The 20,603-nt window shown below is 49.9% G+C and overlaps 1 protein-coding gene across 1 annotated transcript in view; it reads left to right on the top strand.

The window, feature by feature from the left end:
• The window catches only part of CYB5R1 (cytochrome b5 reductase 1), a 237,484-nt gene that overhangs the window by 76,931 nt on the left and 139,950 nt on the right, over window positions 1-20,603 (top strand). Inside the window, exon 5 of the mRNA XM_086923080.1 lies at window positions 4,604-4,733. Coding sequence (XP_086779206.1) covers window positions 4,604-4,733 — 130 coding nt within the window. The remainder of the gene's footprint in view (window positions 1-4,603; window positions 4,734-20,603) is intronic.

Raw genomic sequence — 20,603 nt, 5'->3', positions numbered from 1 at the left:
GTGATCTTAAAGTGCTACGTTCTGTTCGCTTTACAGGACGGAGACTTTTGGCCCCGGCTCCCCAGGTTTAACACTACGAGATTCCGATAAGGTAGGCTCACTTGTAGGTCTATGAGACCACATCCATCATCTTAAGTTCTTTTTGTAATTGCTACGCGTACCAAACAACTCACCTTATTGTTTTAGAAAACGAACTTGATGGTTACATTGTACGAGCGATTCCGCTGAGCTTCGGCACTCCAACAATACCAAGGTATGCAACCATTCCCTCTCTTTTCCTGGTTTCTAAACATGTTAAATTAAGACCAGAACGGTTTATATTTACACACATTCTTAAAACTTTTTAGACCTCCATTTGGGCCACTACAAATAGTGAACTGGACTATTCGAAGAGTCATTTCCTCGATTTCCCTCTAACGAAAACTTGGTATGTAGCCTTAATTTTCTGTAGCCTCGATTGAAAAAAGGAACCCCTTCTATTAAGCCTGATAAAGCAAAACAATGTTTTTGCATTTTTCAGAAATTCAGAATCCACAGCCCTGCTGATGAAAGACCAGTGACACCACGCCTGGTCTAGAAACGCGTCAGCAGTTTTGTTTGGGTGGAATAAACTGTCATATGCAACATACTAGGACCGGCTGGTCCAGTACTCATACGCTTATAAGTCACTAAGTTGTTTCATATTCCCCCTCAAAATTTGTTTTCCTCATGGTTTGAATGTAATATATTTTGTTGTCTGTGTATAAATGTTTGATGCAAAAATGTTTTAAACTGTACATAATGTTTATGTTTGAAGCTTGTACAAAGTGCATTTAGTCCTGTAAATATTGTGCATGTATTGTCCTTTTTTCTGTTATAAGTTCTCGAAAAAGATAAAAAGTATAAAATAATGGACACAAAGTAAATATTGTCTTAGAGAAGTCACAATAAATTGGTTTCTTTCCCTATCAAAGTATTGACTAAGTAATTGTGGTGTGGGCACTGTGTGTTTTTGCGATTTAAAAGAAGGTCTAGCCCTCACCACCAGTTCATGGACCTATCCCCTGTTGTTGCCACTACTTTACAATGCAGCCATTCACGCACCAACTCACTTAACCAAACAGCCACTTACGCATCCAGTCAGTCACTGATACAGCCTTTCAGACACCCACTCACTCACCCATACAGTCATTTACACACCCACTCCCACACCCATATAGCCACTGACAAAACCACCCACCCACTCACCAACATAGTCACTCACTAACCTACGTATACACCCATATTGACACTCAGACACCCACTCACTCATGGATACACACAGTGACACAGCCAATAATAATTTATGTTAGAAATAGTATCAATCATTAGTAGTATAGAAAGTATACTATTTAAACTTTTTTAGTACCTTGGTATGTATGTTTAACACACATAAACTTTTAGAAAACACTCACATTCAGAGGATGATGTCATCAGTGATGTCATTTGAGATGTCATCAGTGATTTTACTGACTGTCATTAGTGATGTAATATGCAAGTTCATAAGCAATGCATTGCGGGGGTGTAAGTTATAGTTAGCTCAATCAATCAATCAAAGCATTTATATAGCGCACTACTCACCCAGAGGGTCTCAAAGCGCTAGGGGAGGGGGGTCCGCTACTGCTCGAACAGCCAGGTCTTGAGTTGCTTCCTGAAGGCGAGGTGGTCCTGGGTCAGGCGGAGGTGGGTCGGGAGGGAGTTCCATGTCTTGGCGGCGAGGTAGGAGAAGGACCGTCCCCCTGTGGTGGCTCTTCGGATGCGGGGGACGGCGGCGAGGGCGTGTCCGGTCGATCGAAGCTGGCATTTGGGAGCGTTGAAGTTGAGGCAGCTGTTGAGGTATCCTGGGCCTTGGTTGTGTAGGGCTTTGTGTGCGTGGGTGAGGAGACGGAAGGTGATTCTCTTCTTGACCGGGAGCCAGTGCAGGTCTCTCAGGTGTCCGGAGATGTGGCTGCGACGGGGGATGTCCAGTATGAGTCGTGCTGAGGCGTTCTGGATCCGCTGGAGTCTCTTCTGGAGTTTGGCGGTGGTTCCGGTGTAGAGGGAGTTGCCGTAGTCCAGACGGCTGGTGACGAGGGCCTGGGTGACCGTTTTCCTGGTGTCGGTGGGGATCCACCGGAAGATCTTGCGTAGTATGTGCAGGATGTTGAAGCACGACGAGGAGACGGCGTTGACTTGTCTGGTCATGGAGAGGGAGGAGTCCAGGATGAAGCCCAGGTTGCGTGCGTGGTCTGTTGGTTGGGTGCGCTGCCTAGGGCGGGGGGCCACCAGGAGTCGTCCCAGGCGGAGGGTGAAGATCCCAGAATGAGGACTTCCGTCTTGTCCGAGTTCAGTTTCAGGCGGCTGTTCTTCATCCATTCGGCTACCTCTTTCATCCCTTTGTGAAGGTTGGCTCTGGCGGTGGCGGGGTCGTTGGTGAGGGAGAGGATCAGCTGGGTGTCGTCGGCGTAGGAGATGATGTTGAGGTTGTGCTGGCGAGCGATGTCTGCGAGGGGGCTCATGTAACTGAGTTTAAACGCTCGCAAATGCGAGACCTATTGCATTGCAAAAAAGGGCCTTCTTGTCCGCTTGTTAAATTGTAAATATCCAAGAAGAGATCTCCCTGCGACGTCTTCAAAGTAGTGATAAATAGTGCAGTGAAGAAGATGTGTGTTGTAAATTACACAAATTGTGAAGTGAGTTTCATATTATCCGAACTATAAACACTCACAAATCGCTCCATCACCTTTCGATCTGTGATTACACTTCGTGGCTCTGGAGGAAGAGTGGGAGGGGGGGCTATTTCCTGCCCTCTCCGTGATTTCAGTGTGGAATTGCGTAATGTCATTACAGTCTTTGGCCTAATAAAAAAACACTCAAGCTGTAGTAGGGCCCTGGCTTCACCTCCTGGTGCAGGGTGGGTTGTGCTTTATCGCAGACATGGAGGGATAGTCTCGGCTGCAGCTCTGCCTCGTACAGTGCCCCTGCTATTATTAGTGAGCAAGAGGTGCTGAGGTTGTGGTATTGGTGGTGGTGGTGGTGGTATTGGTGGTGTTAGTGTGGTGATGGTATTAGTGGTATTGGTGTTGGTATTGGTGGTGGTATTTGTATTGGTGATATTTGTATTGGTGGTATTTGTATTGGTGGTATTTGTATTGGGGGCATTTGTATTGGGGGCATTTGTATTGGGGGTATTGGTTTTGGGGGTATTGGTTTTGGGGGTATTGGTTTTGGTGGTATTGGTGACATTGACTGTGGTATTGGTATTGGCGATGGTATTGGTATTGGCGGTGGTATTGGATTGGTGGTGGTGGGATTGGTGGTATTGGTATTGGTGGTGGTATTGGGGGTATTGGTGGTGGGATTGATATTGCTGGTGGGATTGATATTGGTGGTGGGATTGATATTGGTGGTGGGATTAGTATTGGTGGTGGTATTGGTGAATGTGGTATTGGTGGTATTGGTGGCGGTAATGATATTGGTGGTGGTATTGGTGATATTGATATTGGTGGTGGTATTGATATTGGTGGAGGTATTGGTATTGCTGGTGGTATTGGTATTGCTGGTGGTATTGGTGGTGTTATTGGTGGTGGGATTGGTATTGGCGGTGGTATTGGCGGTGGTGTTATTGGTGGTATTGGTGGCGGTATTGGTGGAGGTGGCGGTATTGGTGGAGGTGGCGGTATTGGTGGAGGTGGCGGTATTGGTGGAGGTGGCGGTATTGGAGGAGGTGGCGGTATTGGTAGAGGTGGTGGTATTTTTGGTAGTGGTGGGGGTCATGTTAATAGAACAGGCTTTTGAAAACAACCAGTCAGGTGGCTTTAGTACAGATGACATGTGCTGTTGTCTGCATCAGCCCATTAGCACAGAATTATGTGCTACCTGAAATTCACATGACTCAATTCGCTAATCATTTCTAAATCCATTTTACTTGGGGGGGTTGGGGGGGGGGGGGTTGAGACAGACACAAGATAATGCCGGGTTAAAGTGATTGAAAGCATGCCCCGTGTCATGGGGCGGCCGTGCTGCTTTATAAAACACAAGCTGTTTCAGCTGAAGCAGCGCATTTCCGGCCTGCAGTAAGAGAAACTTAACTAAGAAAATAGTGCTTACAGACTAACCGGTCCCATGTAACAACTGAAGTGAAAGGGCCAGTCGCCATGGGAGGGTACAAATGAAGACCAGGATGTACTAAGGAGGGACTATTAACGAATCTGAAGCCAGCATTTACGAAAGACAACAACACAAGCCAATTAAAAATATTGGAAGAGAGTGGGTGCAGCTTCTCTCCCATACTATACTACAGCAGTCTCGGAGAGAGCCGCTAGGCTCGACCTAAAAAGGATAGCAGTAACGTACTAACCTGTTCCCACCCAGCACTGAGTTCAGCAGATGCTTCAAAAAGTATTTTTTGGGAACGGGTTTGACGAGGTTCTCACAAATTGCACACTGGGTTCAATTTACTACTCAGTCGTTGCAGATTTTCATTTGTTTTTGTATGCAGTAAGGAACCTTGTCTTCTCTCGGACAATGTAAATTTGCAAACTTAAATTGCAATGTACAGTAGATGATAATTTTCTGATAAAACTTTATTTACTCTCCCTCCAAGATCTACTTTAAAGGCAAACACCCCACTTTTCAAGAAGGAGGTAAAATGTCTCAGTACCTTGACAACTTGGCAATCGGGGATATGGTGGAAGTTCGTGGACCCAGTGGATTGCTGGTTTATGAGGGAAAAGGTAAGGCTGGTAGGCATCTGACCATGTTAAATGTAATGTACTGGGCTTGTCGTTTTCCCACTCGGTTTAAAACATAAGAACAAAACAATATTGCCTAAAGATAAGATATGCTTCTTTGTATGTCTCTTACTATGTGCTTATATTGGTTCTTTTAATTAAGAAGGATAATTTTTTATGGAAAAATAGGAACAAACCACGTGCTATGTTCCGATTGCCTCCTTGTACTTAGTTCTATTCGACCATTAGACAGAATTTAAACCCGTCTGTGCGGGTTCAGGAGTCTGGTTTTACTAGTGCTCGCTCTAGTAAACTTTTTGAAAGAATGATCGATGGACAGGGAAACACGATATGCTTCATAGTTTATAAGTGAGTAATGGACTTTCTGCAAAACCTCTCAGATATTGAGAAATGTTGCTTTATGCCCCTTCTGGCAGTGGTACAAGTCTTCAAAACACATATATTTACTCATTTTCGAAAGGCATTGTAAACAATATTTACATAATATTACTATATGCCAGTGTTCCACAAATATGCATATGTGGTACAATCTGCTTTTCTAATAAGTTTGTCCTTTTTTCATGAGTAATCGTTTTCTTATTCTCATTTTTTACACTTCCATAGGTATAGCTTTTGGGGCAGTACTACATAAACATTTAATCTCCTGCACATCATAAAGGAAAATCACACTTCAACAAGTAACTGGTCTAAGTAGTAATCCATGGGGTCGCACACTGCTCCACCCACCAGCGGATTCACCCCGGGCCATCCCTGGACACGTGCTTCTGGGTCGTTACCCTTCATCAGCAGGGAATAGGCGTATGTCTGGGGTTGCTGTGTAGGCTGCCAAAAGTGTTCTCAGGTCCGGTACCTCTCCACGGCGCCCCGGTGCGTGATTCCGAGCTCCTCAGCTCAACCGGCTCAAGGGAGCCTTAATAAACAGTAATCCATGGGGTCGCACACTGCTCCACCCACCAGCGGGTTCGCCCCGGCCATCCCTGGACACGTGTTTCTGGGTCGTTACCTTTCGTCAGCAGGGAATAGGCGTACGTCTGGGGTTGCTGTGTAGGCTGCCAAAAGTGTTCTCAGGTCTAGTACCTCTCCACAGCGCACAGGTGCGTGATCCCGAGCTAGTCAGCTCAACCGGCTCAAGGTAGCCTTACTAAACAGTAATCCATGGGGTCGCACACTGCTCCACCCACTAGCGGGTTCACCCCGGCCATCCCTGGACACGTGTTTCTGGGTCGTTACCCTTCGTCAGCAGGGAATAGGCGTACATCTGGGGTGGCTGTGTAGGCTGCCAAAAGTGTTCTCAGGTCTGGTACCTCTCCACGGCGCGCAGGTGCATGATCCCGAGCTCGTCAGCTCAACCGGCTCAAGGGAGCCTTAATAAACAGTAATCCATGGGGTCGCACACTGCTCCACCCACGAGCGGGTTCGCCCCGGCCATCCCTGGACACTTGTTTCTGGGTCGTTACCCTTCGTCAGCAGGGAATAGGCGTACGTCTGGGGTTGCTGTGTAGGCTGCCAAAAGTGTTCTCAGGTCTGGTACCTCTCTATGGCGCGCAGGTGCTTGATCCCGAGCTCGTCAGCTTAACCGGCTCAAGGGAGCCTTAATAAACAGTAATCCATGGGGTCGCATACTGCTCCACCCACCAGCGGGTTCGCCCCGGCCATCCCTGGACATGTGTTTCTGGGTCGTTACCCTTCGTCAGCAGGGAATAGGCGTACACATACCAGAGTGCTTAGGGGCGACCCGGAGGAGGGGCTAGCGGTGTGCGGTCCATTGCTGTTTTTTCTACATAAGGGCTCCCATGAGCCTCCCAAGCTGACGAGCTTCTGGACGACGCACCTGCGTGCTGGGCAACAAGGCCTGTGACGGTTACAAGGCGGCCTTCTCTTCCACCCCTATTGACTTTCTCTACTGATGAGGGAAGATATCGCGAAACCCGGGCCATGTCCCGGGTCTAGAGATCGGGGGAATGACAAGTATCTACTTGCACCTACATAGGTGAACCACTAACGAACTTTCTGTAATTCTTCGAACTTCAGGCACTACACATACCAGAGTGCTTAGGGGCGACCCGGAGAAGGGGCTAGCGGTGTGCGGTCCATTGCTGTTTTTTTTACTGGTCTAAGTAGTTGCATTTTACATCCTTTTTTTAAAAAAGAAATTAATTTTGATGTTTGGGAATTTGACAGTGTCACTTTAACTCATGGTTGGTTCCATGTCTCACATTGCACTGCAGTATATGTTAGAGTAACTTCATCTTTTCTTGTCGCAACTACCAGCCACCGCGCGGGCTCCGAGAAGAAGAGCCAGGCCTCGCCAGCCCAGGGACAGACGGACCCGGAGGGCCCAGTCACGCGCTCCTTTCTAGAGTCGCTCTTCAAGGGGCTGCGCGAAGATATCCAGGAGCTGAAGAAAGAACTCCAGGACGAGAAAAGAGGTGCGCCGGGACACCGACGCCATTGGCGAGAGGGTAGCGGAGCTGGAGACGAAGAGCGACGCAAGGGATATAGAAATTGAAGCACTGCAACCAGCAAGTGGACCTCCAGACGCACGCCGAGGATTTGGAGAACCGCTCCAGGCGGCATAACATCAGGATCCGGGGGGTGAAGCACTCCCCGGACACGGAAGATCTCTTTCGCTTTACTCAGGGCCTGTTCAATCAAATCCTAGGCCGGCCGACAGACTCTCCCTTGGGCCTGGACAGAGTACACAGGACGGGCCCACCTAGAGCGGCAACGGCCCACCCGGCCGACATCCTCGTGTGCGTGCAGGACTTTCGGACCAAAGAGGAGATCCTCAACAAGGCGCGCCAGATGGCGCCGGTGTCCTATGGTGCGCACTCCCCTGCTCTTTATCAAGACCTCGCAGCGCTGACCCTGGAGAAGAGGCGCATCTACGGACCTGTCAGGGCTGAGCTGCGGAAACGCCACATCTCCTACAGCTGGGGACACCCCTTTAGACTTGTGTTCAAGATGGGCAATAATCTTCACCAGGTTCGCTCCCTCAGGGAGGCGTGCAACCTCCTGAACATTGAGGAACCGACCGAAGCGGAGAACCCGGTGGCGGGGGGCACCCCCAGTGAGGAGGCGCCAGGCCGTTGGCGGCAGCAGCGGCGGCGACATAGACCGCGGCGCCCCGCCACCAAAGAGATAGCAGAAGGCCAACGAGCAGCAGTGGAGACCGTCGCACAAGGCCTGGTGAATCAAGAAAACGACTGACCCCGGGCCGGGGACCCACGGACCTGCGAGGTTACGGCTCGGCCGGGGCTGCTCGCGCCGGCGGCGGGGGCGAAGCCTCGCTAGCCCGCATTCTTTCTACGCCATCCCTTCGATGGCCGCCCTGGACGGAGACGTGCACTGTCCGCCGTCACCGTCCCCATCGCCTACACTCCAAGTGTTTCCCTTACCACAGGTCACGACACATGACAGTGCTCTCGCTTAATGTGCGGGGGCTCAACAGTCCAAACAAGCGCAAAGCAATACTGTCCTTCCTCGAGCGTTCCAAGGCGGACGTCTGCCTCCTCCAAGAAACACACCTTGTCCGCAGCGACCAGCACAGGCTTAAATCGCGCGCCTTTCCATGGCAGTTCTTCTCCTCATCCCTGAAGAAAGCAGCTGGGGTTGCGATTCTGGTTGCTAAATCATTCGAGGGGAGGGTCCTCCAGAAAGAAGCTGAAATTAAAGGGCGGCTTCTACTTTACAGCTTCCAGATTGCGGGCCATACTCTACTCGTGGGCTCGGTCTATGCCCTGAATGAGGGGCAGGAAAGGTTCTTACACACAGCGTTGGAGGCCTCAACATCCACCACACACACGCACTTACTACTGGGGGGAGACCTCAACATTGTATTTCATAACACAGCAGACCGATCAGGCCAGAGGTCCGGGCAAGTAGGGGCACTCACGGCTGCAGGACACGCACACATAGCGGACTTGGGCCTCATAGACTTGTGGCGACATACCCATCCCCAGACGACGGCCTACACATATTATTCGGCGGCGCGCAAGACTTATGCGAGGCTGGACTATTTTTTATGCTCCTCTCAACTGGCGCTGCAGGTCAAGGAAGTGGAGATAATGCCGGCCGCGCTATCGGATCACTCCCCGATGGTAGCGTCATTTCGAGTGGGGACCACGCCAGCTCCGCAACGACACTGGCGGCTACGAGATGGTCTTTTGCAGCTGCCTGATACCCACACGCGGCTCACCACCGCGATTGACAATTTTTTGGAACACAACGCCAATGACGACACCACCAAAGCCACTCAATGGGCGGCCCTCAAGGCGGTCCTGCGCAGTGAACTTATCTCCATTGCCACCGCCAACAACAGAGAAAGGGCTCTAAAGCAGGCCGAGCTTACCCAAAGGGTGGCGGAACTGGAGCAAATGCACCAGCGCACAGGAGCGGCAAGGGCATGGCGCCAATTATGCGCCGAGCGGAAGATGTTGGCCGCGCTAGACCAGGACGTGGCGGAATACGCCGCTATGCGCCTAAAGCACGCCTATTACACCGGAGGCGACCGTTGCGGGAAGCTTCTGGCGAGCAGACTGCGGGCGCAAACCCAACGCCAGCAGGTGCGCTCCCTCCTATCTGCTAGTGGCGGCCAGATCACAGAGGACGCGGCGATCGCAGCGGCCTTCGGCAACTTTTACGCGGCGCTATATGATGCGGACCACTTGGACTCTGCTGCCGGGCCGACTTATTTGCGGGACGCGGAGCTCCCCACCCTTACCCAAGCCCAATCGGACTTTCTGGATCGGCCCATAGGCCTGGAGGAAGTCATCTCTGCAATCGCCCGCCTCAAAGTGGGGAAATCCCCGGGCCCCGACGGCTTTACTGCAGCCTTCTATAAGACCTTTTGTCAGCAGCTTGCCCCCCTCTTGCGCGACCTGTTTAACACCTTCGACACACCTGGTGCCATACACCCAGACCTGCTAGAGGCGTCAATCTCGGTAATTCCCAAACCGGGCCGCGACCCGACGGCCTGCGGCTCGTACAGGCCCATCTCTCTGCTGAATGTAGACTTGAAACTCTACACCGGAATTTTGGCAGGCCGCATTGCGCCATACATGCAGCAGTTGATAGACCCAGACCAGGCAGGCTTCATCCCCCAACGGCAGACCAGCGACAACACCAGGCGAGTGCTGCACCTCATTGAGGCTGGGTCTCGCACTAAACCGGGTTGCATGCTCCTCACCATCGATGCGGAGAAAGCATTCGATAGGGTGCATTGGCCCTACCTCGACCAGGTTCTTCGCCACTTCGGGTTTGGGGAGAAACTCCGCCACCGCATCTTCAATTGCTACCGCCGGCCCAACGCCACCGTGAGAGTGAACGGCCACACTTCCCCAAGATTCGATATTGGCAGAGGCACGCGCCAGGGCTGCCCACTATCGCCGCTCCTATTCGCACTGTACATGGAGCCGATGGCTCAGAGGGTGCGACAACATACGCTCATCTCCGGCATTAAATTTGGTGCTGACACGCACAAAATCAGCCTGTACGCTGATGACATTTTGCTGTCACTCACCGACCCGATGCAATCCCTGCGTGCCCTCTTTGTGGAGCTTCATACCTTTGCCCGGGCCTCGGGTTTTAAGATCAATGAAGCTAAGTCTGAAGCCCTGAACATCTTTCTACGCCCGGACGTCGTGGCCGAAATTAAGTCCGAATTCAAAATCCTGTGGTCAGATGCAGCCGTCCCGTACCTGGGCGTCCGTCTGGCTCCTACTGTGCGAGGCACTGCGCGAATCAACTATGAGGCGCTCACGGTCAAACTCCGGGAGCAGCTCAGGCGATGGAAGCCGCTTACACTTTCGTGGCTGGGCAGAATTGCCGCAGTCAAAATGACACTGCTACCGCAGATCTTGTACCTATTCCAGACGCTCCCCTTGAATCCCCCGGCCGGCTGGCTTCAACAGACCCAATCGGAGCTGTCGCGATTCATTTGGAACGGCCGCCGACCGCGGTTTAAGCATACCCTCGCCACTTTGCCCCCGACGAACGGGGGGGTTGGTGTGCCCGACCTCGCCCTGTACTTCCAGGCGGCGCAACTGCGCACCTTTGTGGAGTGGTTCCAACTGGAGTCCGGCAAACACTGGCTCTTCCAGGACCAGGCGGTGGCAGGGCGCACTCTTCAGGGCGTGCCTTTCCTGCCTCGCCAACATCGGCCCCCTAACCTGTACGCCTCTGAAATCACTAGCACCGCCCTGAGAGTGTGGGACAGAGTAGCCGTGACCAGGGGACTGACCACCTTTCCCTCGCCTATGACCCCCATTTTCGGGAATCCTGACTTCACACCGGGCTTGGATGATGGAGCGTTTACGACCTGGCGGTCGACGCCCTGTAGGGCGGCGGGCCACATGTTTGACCTCAAAGGGATCCTCCCGTTCCAACAGGTCAAGGCGGACTACGGCGTGGCCGAATCGGAACGCCTACAGTACCTGCAGGTGCAACACTGGGTGCTCCACCCCTCGATCCAGCCTGGTGCCCAACGACACCTCACACCATATGAAAAGTGGCTGCTCACACGCACTTCGGATAAAAAATTGATTTCAGATCTCTATCAGCAGTTGCTCCTCACTCAGGCACACACACACAACGCGGGTCAGGTCAGGTGGGAGAGGGACCTGGGGCGGCAGCTTACGAGGAAAGAGTGGGAGGGGGTGTACCACAGAGCCAGACATTCAGCACACCACACCGGGCTCACCGAGACACTAACTAAAGTAGCCACGTACTGGTACCACACCCCTGAGAGATTACACCAATGGGATGCCCGAGTTAGCGATAGGTGCTGGAGGGGGTGCGGGGAGCTGGGAACACTGGAACACTTGTTATGGAGCTGTGAGGCGCTTCGCCCCTACTGGGATCCCATCCTAGACCTCATAGACGCACACCTAGATACGCAGCTGCCGCCCTTCCCAGCATACATTATACTAGGCCTCCCGAACGCCCTCATGTATCCTCTGAAGTCCTGGAGGGGGCGACTGATCGCACTGGCTCTGGGGGCTGCGGTCCAGAACATTGTGGCCCACTGGAGAGCAGCCCAGGCTCCGCAACAGCTAGGGTGGCTCCACCGGCTCTGGGCGATCCTGGGAATGGAGAAACTGTCATTGGCAGCGGCGGGGAGGGGGACAGAATTTGCGGAGCTCTGGTGACCATTCCTCGCCCTACTTACGGGGGAATTCCGTGAGGTGAGCTGTCCACGCTATCTGCGCCTGCTGCGCCTTGCGGAAACACCTCTCCCAGAACCCAAGACACGCTCCCACAAGCGCGCAGGCCGGGCGAGCGCAGCACCTCCGGACCACTAATGGAAGACAGTGACCAACCGATTATTCCCGGACATTGACAAGGAGAGGAGAGGGGAGGGTAAGGGTGGGAAGGGTAGGGGGGCTGTTAACGGTTTTATAGTTCTTGCATGTTGCACTAAATACTACATAGCTTGCACCTTTGTAGCACCTCTTATGACGCGGCCGGCCCGATCGGGTTGTAGGCGGCTTGCTGTGTTAACGAACAGTGTGGCCTGCTGGCCATGTTATAGGTACCAGAGGGATCTTCGCCCTTGGCCCCCCCGGAGTGGGGTCGGCCCACATTACATATCGAGGTGCATATTGATTGCCTGTGCTCAATAAAAGATTTAATACATAAGATGGCTTGCCTGGCCAATTTGGTGACTCTAGATAACCTTGTGCTGATCGTATGTCCCTGTGGCAGTGACCATACATTCGGAAGTCTGCCCTACCAACTTTCTATGATACTTTCTGTGCCTACCATGGTGACCACAAGTAAGTGGGAGTCTAAGTTTGATTCCAGAGAGGGCGCCTGAAAAATGGCTACCACATCTACAGAAGGCATCAAGTGCGCAAATTGCCCACTCCAGACTCAGGGAATTAGTGACTGAAAATAGCAACACTGATCTCTTTTGGAGGCCCTGTAATTGGAATATGTTCACTTTCAATTTTTGACAAGGATTCATTGGAGGGCAAGTTTAGTTCCAGCATCCGCTGGAATTCCAGCTCCAATAGCATACATTAAAGTTGTTGCATTTAAAAAGCTTGCTTTTATATCTTGAGATTTATCTGACAGTCCGCCGCAAGGTGAGCTACCACCTGTCCCCTTGATGTTCTTGTCAGTGTGTACTGCGGTTCTGAACCATTTACCTTGAAAACTGTGAGTGTTTAAAGCAGGCCGGTTGCCTGAATACTTCAGCTGGGAATAATGGAAGAGAACTCAGAGTCTGTTTTCTGTTTTTCGGGACTGGGTCCATAATTTAGAGGGACGGCTGTGGGCATTCATATTGTTCCGCTGTAGTCGAAATTCAGGGACTGGCGCAAGACGAACCAAAGTGAAAGCATTTGCCAAGAATGTGTTCATTAATCAAGAACAAAGGTCATAGGTTTGAAGATGATCAGATACCGTCATAGTTCCGACCATAAACGATGTCAGCTAGCGATCTGGTGGCATTATCCCCATGACCTGTCGAGCAACTTACGGGAAACCAGTCTTCGGGTTCCAGTGGGAATATGGTTGCAAAGCTGAAACTTGTAGCTGAAACATCATTATTACTGTCCTTCCTCCTAGTCGTTTTCCGCATTGTTGGCAACCTGCTCAATATGCAACTTTCACAATGAGATTTTACTTGACATGGAAGGAGGATTTGGAGGCATAAATCACTGTCAAGGTCTGCAAGGGCACCCCTCGTTGTTGAGGATGCCTTCCTTGTGGAAAACAACCCATAGTAACATGCTATAAACATCAAAATACCCAGAAGACTCACAAGCCTCATACACATTTTCAATCGTAGCACAACCTTGAAGCATTGGTGTCCTAGTGGACGGTCTTGTTTTACAACCTCAACAAGAATATGCTGCTGTTATAACATAATTAGTTTGTGCTACAATGACTGTCAATGAAGTGGCAAGCAAGACCGCATCGTACCAACATCTATAATATTTGAGATTTTGCAACTTTGAGCTTAAGACTCATGGTTGTTTACTAGTACGTTTGAAGGTAAAAACATGGACATGTCACACCAGCCTTAGTTAAAGCGTCTATACTTTAGCCTGAGACAAATCTATCTAGTTTCTGAGCTGAACACACTAAACCTAAATGTAAACTTGCTTTAGTTACAAGTATTGTTTTGCTGGTTCAAAATAAGGTTCCTTCCTCATCAAGCTCTATACTTTTTCAAACAAGAATATTAAACTGGTGGGCGGCATGAGAAAGAAAGTTTTGCCAAATTTCAGTTATTTCACTAAAGAGTTTATTTAATGTTCAAAAGCTTTTCTAGGTCATTCATGGTTTTCTCTGACAATTCCCATGTCTGAAGCCCACTTAAAAAACACAGAATTTAAAAATGTTGTAGAAACATTTGTGATTGTTTCTAGTTAATAGTGTATTGTAGAGGGATCATGGAGTGTTCTGGACTTAATTGAGCGTCGCCGGAAACTTCTCGTAATGTGAAGCCGAACTGTTCGGCTTCACATTACGAGAAGTTTCCGGCTTTGGACACTGTGCTTTCCGATCGGCTCCTCGACGGATATGACCAGCAACTGAGCGGCAGTACACCAGGCAAATCATTAATACTGTTCCATACTGTCAACGTCAGCTTCCTGTCTTGATAAAGACCCGCAGCAACCACCAACTGGGGCGCACCAGGGTCGAAACGTCGACGTTCAATCAGGTCCAGAACACTCCATGATCCCTCTACAATACACTAGGATTCATTTGAGATCAATTAATTGCTGTCCTATTAATTACTTGTGCATATAATTGTATCTATTCATTTTCACTGTACATATATTTCAGCACTTTAGCACTTTTTTCACCAATTGTCACTGAACTGTATCTATGTTTGATGGTCGCACTTTGTATTAATTGTTTGTTACTGAATGAAGTAATTCAGCATGAACATAATTGAATTCTAAACATGAATTCAATACCTGGCTACACAATTTATTTATTTCTGCTTGAGCATTTGTATGTGTGTATCAGAGAGTTCTCATTTATGTTTCATTTGCATATATTAGCATTTTCCAAAGCAATGTATCTTACCCAACAGAGCCATTTGTTTGATTAACCACTAATACCCAGGTTCTGAGGGACACAGGGTTACCCCTTTTCTTTAAGCTATGCTTGCGGGATGATGCGTCGCACTGGAGGGGGCTCCCTATCTCCCTTATGGGACGGGCGGTGGCGGTGTACGAAGGGGGACTGACAGTCCAGGATCTTAGGAAATACTACTGGGCTGCTCATCTTGTTAACGTCAATGGTCGGGTCTTCTCCCCACTTGAGGAACCAGCCTACAGAATGGATAGATTGGTCTTGGGTGAGCGTAGTCACTTGGGGAAACTGTACTGCAGGGGTAGGGGCTCCGTACATCTGCCACCACACACTAAAACGGTTATTGATATTTGGCATAAAGCAACTAGAATGACTGGGTGGGAGCAGAAACTTACTGAACAGACCCCATTATGGGAGGGAGACTTCCTGAAAGAAGAGCACAGACAGTAGGGTTTCCAAAAGTTGAGCCTTACAGGTATTAACGTGCTCGGGCCGTCTGGAAAAGGTGGATAAATTGTGACATTCGATAGTCTACGGGAGGACTTCAAATGGGTGCAGGTGAATTCCTTAGATATCGACAGCTGCGTTCGGCAATTCATAGCCACTTGACAGAGGGGACTGTGCTTCCAGAATACTTCCCACTGGAGGATAGGCTTCTCTTGGACCCCATGATACAGAAGGCAGTGTCACTGACCTACAAAAGTGGTAAACAATACTCCGGACTGCTTGGGTCTCTTGCGGGAGGCCTGGGAAATGGATGTGGGTCTTTTGGAAGATGATGACTGGGCGGAGGCCCTTCAGTGCCCCAGGCAAATAGCCATCAGAGCGAATGTTCGACAGGTACAACTTTGCATCCTTCACAGATCATATGCCTCAAGAATGGTGCAGGTCCGTACTAAGGGCGGGGGCTCCGAGGTATGCCTCAGGGGATGTGGCGAGAGGGGATCATTCTTTCATATTTTGTGGTCTTGCCTCAGTATTCAGAAGTATGGGAAGGGCATTGCCAGAGTGATGGAGGCTGTATTGGGTGAACAGGTCCAGCTGGAGTCCACATGGCACATCCTTGGCATCACAGGAGACACTATGTGGCCGAAATGGGCGCTAAGAGGAACATTGCATGCAGGGGCGCCGGAGCCCCCGCCTGTGGCTGCATGGCATTGCAATAGGGACTGGTGTCATAGTGCGGAGCGGGTGGTGTATCATAACTGGGGATACCCTCACAAATGGGAGAAAATATGGGGGCCATGGGTATTGTATAGGAGTCTGTGAGGGGTCTCATGAGGTGCACTGACTGGGTTTTATGGGAGGGTTTTGAGTCGTACTCCACTCGGTAGTGTGCGGTTCTGCATACTGTGTAATTGTATACTGCGTGTTATAGTGCTTGAGATTTGTCTTGTCTGCTACATGCCTTGTGTGTATATATATATATATATATATATATATATATATATATGTGTATACTGAAAGATTCTTATATCTGAAGCTTGTTTTTCATTTAATAAAAATATTTTTTTTTAACAAAAACATCTGGAACAATAACCCCCATAGGAAAGAAATTCATCTTTGGTAGCGTCATATAGATGATATCTTTGAGATCTGGCATGGGACAGACACAAGTATCACCTCCTACCATTCTCAAGTTCACCCTAACTGCAGACCTGGACAAGGTGTCCTTTTTGGATGTAACCATTAGTGCTAAGAAGGACAAGCTCAATACAACCCTATACAAGTAACCTACGGATCGTAATCGTCCCCTACACTTCAACAGTGCCCGCCCCAGGGCATTACGGGAAAACCTGCCTGTCTGTCAATTCCTGAGAATTCGGAGTAATTACATAGACCTACTTGACTATAAGAAGCAAACAGTCACTTTCTAACAAATAAAGAGAAAAAGCTGACCCGGAACGAGTGATAAAAAGGCTTAAAATAGAGCCCGCAATATCCTGAGGGAAGCCCTCTTTGAAAGTAACACCAAACAAGAAATGGACACGCTGAGCTTTGTGAGTACCTACCACTCTATCAGACAAAATCAATAAAATCATAAATAGCTGGCGAATTCTTACCTCTAGCCAGCTGAACTTCTAAAAACCAATATTTTCTTTTAAAAGAAATGGAAGTATACGTGACAGACTAGCCCACAGTAAATCAGGGCATGAAGAAGATGAACTACAAAACACACTGTGGAGCTTACAGCAGGTGCCAGGCCACTCCCCGTGTAGCAACTGTACATCATGTGCCCTAACCATGCACACACACACTCTGCTCCCAAGCTTTTGCCGATCCTAGATCTGAAGAGCACACATCCTTAATGTTGTTTACACAATCACATGTCCTTGCGGCTTACACTATATCAGCATGATTACTAGGAAAATCTAAATAGGAATAAACAAGAACAGGAGCACAGTATATTGTAAAAAAAAAAATCTACTAGACTTACAGCGCACTTCATTGAGAGTAACCACACAAGTAAAGACCTACGTGGGTCTATCATTGAGAAACTGATTCCGGGTCACAACACAACCAAAAGACTCCTGGAAAAGGAACAAAGATGGGTGTAAAGCTACGGATGAAGATATTGGGATTGAATGAGGACATCCCATGGCACCAACTTAACCTATTGTTCTGATATATGTAATACACTCCTGCATCCAGCAATCTCTCCTCCCTTTGGGTCTTTGAAGTATCCCTTCGGACCCTCTTTGTTATAAGTAACAAAGTATGATCGTATTCCAGCATGACAGGGCTTTATGAAAGAGAAATGAATGAATGAGAATTTTATAAAGCGCTACGTTCACTCAGAGGAGCATATTGGCACTAGCAGAAGGTGATCAAGAGGTCAATTAGTATGCCACAGCAGAGGAGATGCATTAGAAACGAAGATCAGATGAGGGAGAGCGAGATTTTGTCAGGGGCAGAGAAAATCCATGTTTTCTGCAGTTTCCTGAACAGAAGTTCTGATCAGGCCAATCTCAGCTGGACCTGCAAAATGTTCCAGGGTATTGTTCAAGTTCAACATTTGTATAGCGCACTACTCACCCAGAGGGTCTCAAGGCGCTTGAGGGAGGGGGTACTTTACTTATCGAATATCCAAGTTTTAAGTTGTTTTCTGAAGGAGAGGTGGTTCTGTGTAAGGCGGAGGTGGGTGGGGAGAGAATTCCAGGTCTTGGCCGCTAAGTAGGAGAAGCTTCTTCCTCCCATGGTGGATCTATGGATGCGTGGAATTGCGGCGAGGGCTTGATTGGACGATCGTAGTTGGCGGATGGGGGTGTAAAAAGACAGGCGCGTGTTGAGGCATTCGGGTCCTGGGTCGTAGAGGGCTTTGTGTGCGTGGGTGAGGAGGCGGAACGTTATTCTCTTGTTGACGGGGAGCCAGTGGAGGTCTTTCAGGTGGCCGGAAATGTGAGCTTGGCGGGGGATGTCTAGTATGAGTCTGGCTGAGGCGTTTTGGATGCGTTGGAGTTTTTTCTGTAGTTTGGCTGTGTTTTCGGCGTAAAGGGTGTTTCCGTAGTCCAGTCGGCTTGTGACCAGTGCGTGGGTGACCATCTTTCTTGTTTCGGTGGGGATCCAACGGAAGATTTTTTTGAGCATACGTAGGATGTTGAAGCATGATGATGAGACGGCGTTGACTTGTCTGGTCATCGAGAGGGAGGAGTCTAGGATGAAGCCCAGGTTACGTGCGTGGTCCGTAGGTATGGGTGCGTTTCCCAGGGCTGGTGGCCACCATGAGTTGTCCCAGGCGGAGGGGGATGATCCTAAGATGAGAACTTCCGTTTTGTCCGAGTTCAGTTTTAAACGGCTGTTCTTCATCCATTCGGCTACTTCTTTCATCCCATCGTGTAGGTTGGTTTTGGCGGTGTTTGGGTCTTTGGTGAGGGAGAGTATCAGCTGGGTGTCGTCTGCGTAGGAGATGATGTTGAGGTTGTGTTGGCGCGCGATGGATGCGAGGGGACTCATGTATACGTTGAAGAGGGTGGGACTGAGTGATGATCCTTGTGGTACGCCGCAGATGACTTTGGTGGCCTCTGATCTAAAAGGGGGGAGGCGGACTCTCTGTGTTCTTCCGGCTAGGAACGAGATGATCCAATCCAATGCTTTTCCTTGTATTCCGACGTTGCTGAGGCGTTGTATAAGGGTGCTATGACAGACTGTCGAAGGCTGCGGAGAGGTCAAGTAGGATGAGGGCAGCTGTTTCTCCGCTGTCCAGTAGTGTTCGAATGTCGTCTGTTGCTGCGATGAGGGCGGTCTCGGTGCTGTGTTTGGCTCGGAAGCCGGACTGGGAAGGGTCGAGGAATTTGTTGGATTCGAGGAAGGCGGCGAGCTGACTGTTGACGGCTTTCTCGATGACTTTGGCAGGGAATGGGAGTCGCGAGATGGGGCGGTAGTTCTTAAGTTCAGTGGGGTCTGCTGTGGGTTTCTTCAGGAGGGCGCTGAGTTCGGCATGTTTCCAGCTTTCCGGGGAGGTAGCGGAGTTGAGGGAGCAGTTGATGACGTCTCGGAGTGTGCGATAATGGAGTCTGCTTTGTTGAAGATGTGGTGGGGACATGGGTCGGTTGGCGATCCTGAGTGGATGGAGTTCATCAGGCGGATGGTGTCTTCAGTGGTGATTGGGTTCCAGGCGCAAAGGTTGTTGGAGGGGGGTTTTAGTTCGGAGGTGGGTGGGGTGGACTGGTCTTCGGACTGGTTATCAAAGCTGTTATGTATGTCAGTGACTTTGTTGTGGAAGAATGAGGCTAGGGAGTCGCAGAGGACTTGGGAGGGAGTGATGTCGTTGGTGCCGGCGGTGGGGTTGGTAAATTCTTTGACGATGTTGAATAGTTCCTTGCTGTTGTGGGCGTTGTTGTCGAGTCGATCCTTGAATGCTGATTTCTTGGTGGATCGGATTAGTTGGTGGTGTTTGCGGGTGGCGTTCTTGAAGGTGGCCAGGTTGTCAGTGGTTGGGTTTTTTCTCCAGGCTTTTTCCAGGGTGCGGCAGAACTTCTTGGATTTCTTAAGGTCATCGTTGAACCAGGGGGCATTTTTACTACCTTGCTTGATTAGATGTTTTTTCAAGGGTGCTAATTCGTCAGCGCTGTGGGTGATCCATTGTGTGAGGTTGGTGGCTGCAAGGTTTGGGTCCGATGATTTTGCAGGAGGGTTTTGGTGAAGCAAAGTGAAGAGTTGCTTGGTGGTAATTTTGTTCCAGTTTCTGCGGGGAATTGGTTGTGGGTGGTTGTGGGTCGTAGTCTTTTTGTAGTTGAAGTGAACGCAGCTGTGGTCTGTCCAATGGAGAGCTGTGGCGTGATTGAAGGAGATGTGCTTGCTGGAGGTGAAGATTGGGTCGAGCGTGTGCCCGGCATAGTGGGTGGGGGTGTCAACAAGTTGTTTAAGTCCGAGATTGGCGAGGTTGTCCAGAAGGTGGTGGTGTTGCTGTCATTGTTCTTTTCCAGGTGAAAGTTGAGGTCCCCAAGGAGGATGTAGTCCTCGGAGGGGAGGGCGTGTGGGCTGATGAAGTCAGTGATGTCTTCGCTGAATTGTGTGCGGGGTCCTGGTGGCCTGTAGATGAGGATGCCTCTGAGTGTGGTCTTGGGGTCGGTGTGGATCTGGAAGTGAAGGTGTTCGGCGGCAGCGAGATGATCGTCGGAACTGGTCGTGATGCGGATGGTGTTCTTATGAACAATGGCGATGCCTTCTGTTTGGTTGATGCGGTCTTTTCGGATGATCTTATAGCCATCAGGGATGGCTATGGCGATGTCGGGCGTTGATGAGGCGTTCATCCAGGTTTCTGTAAGAAAGGCGATGTCCGGCGATGTGGTGTCTAGT

This window comes from Lissotriton vulgaris, chromosome 5 (assembly GCF_964263255.1).
Source record: "Lissotriton vulgaris chromosome 5, aLisVul1.2, whole genome shotgun sequence".
NCBI classification, from domain to species: Eukaryota; Metazoa; Chordata; class Amphibia; order Caudata; family Salamandridae; genus Lissotriton; species Lissotriton vulgaris.
Note: the sequence above shows the minus strand (reverse complement) of the source record. Positions and strands in the feature narration are given on the sequence as shown.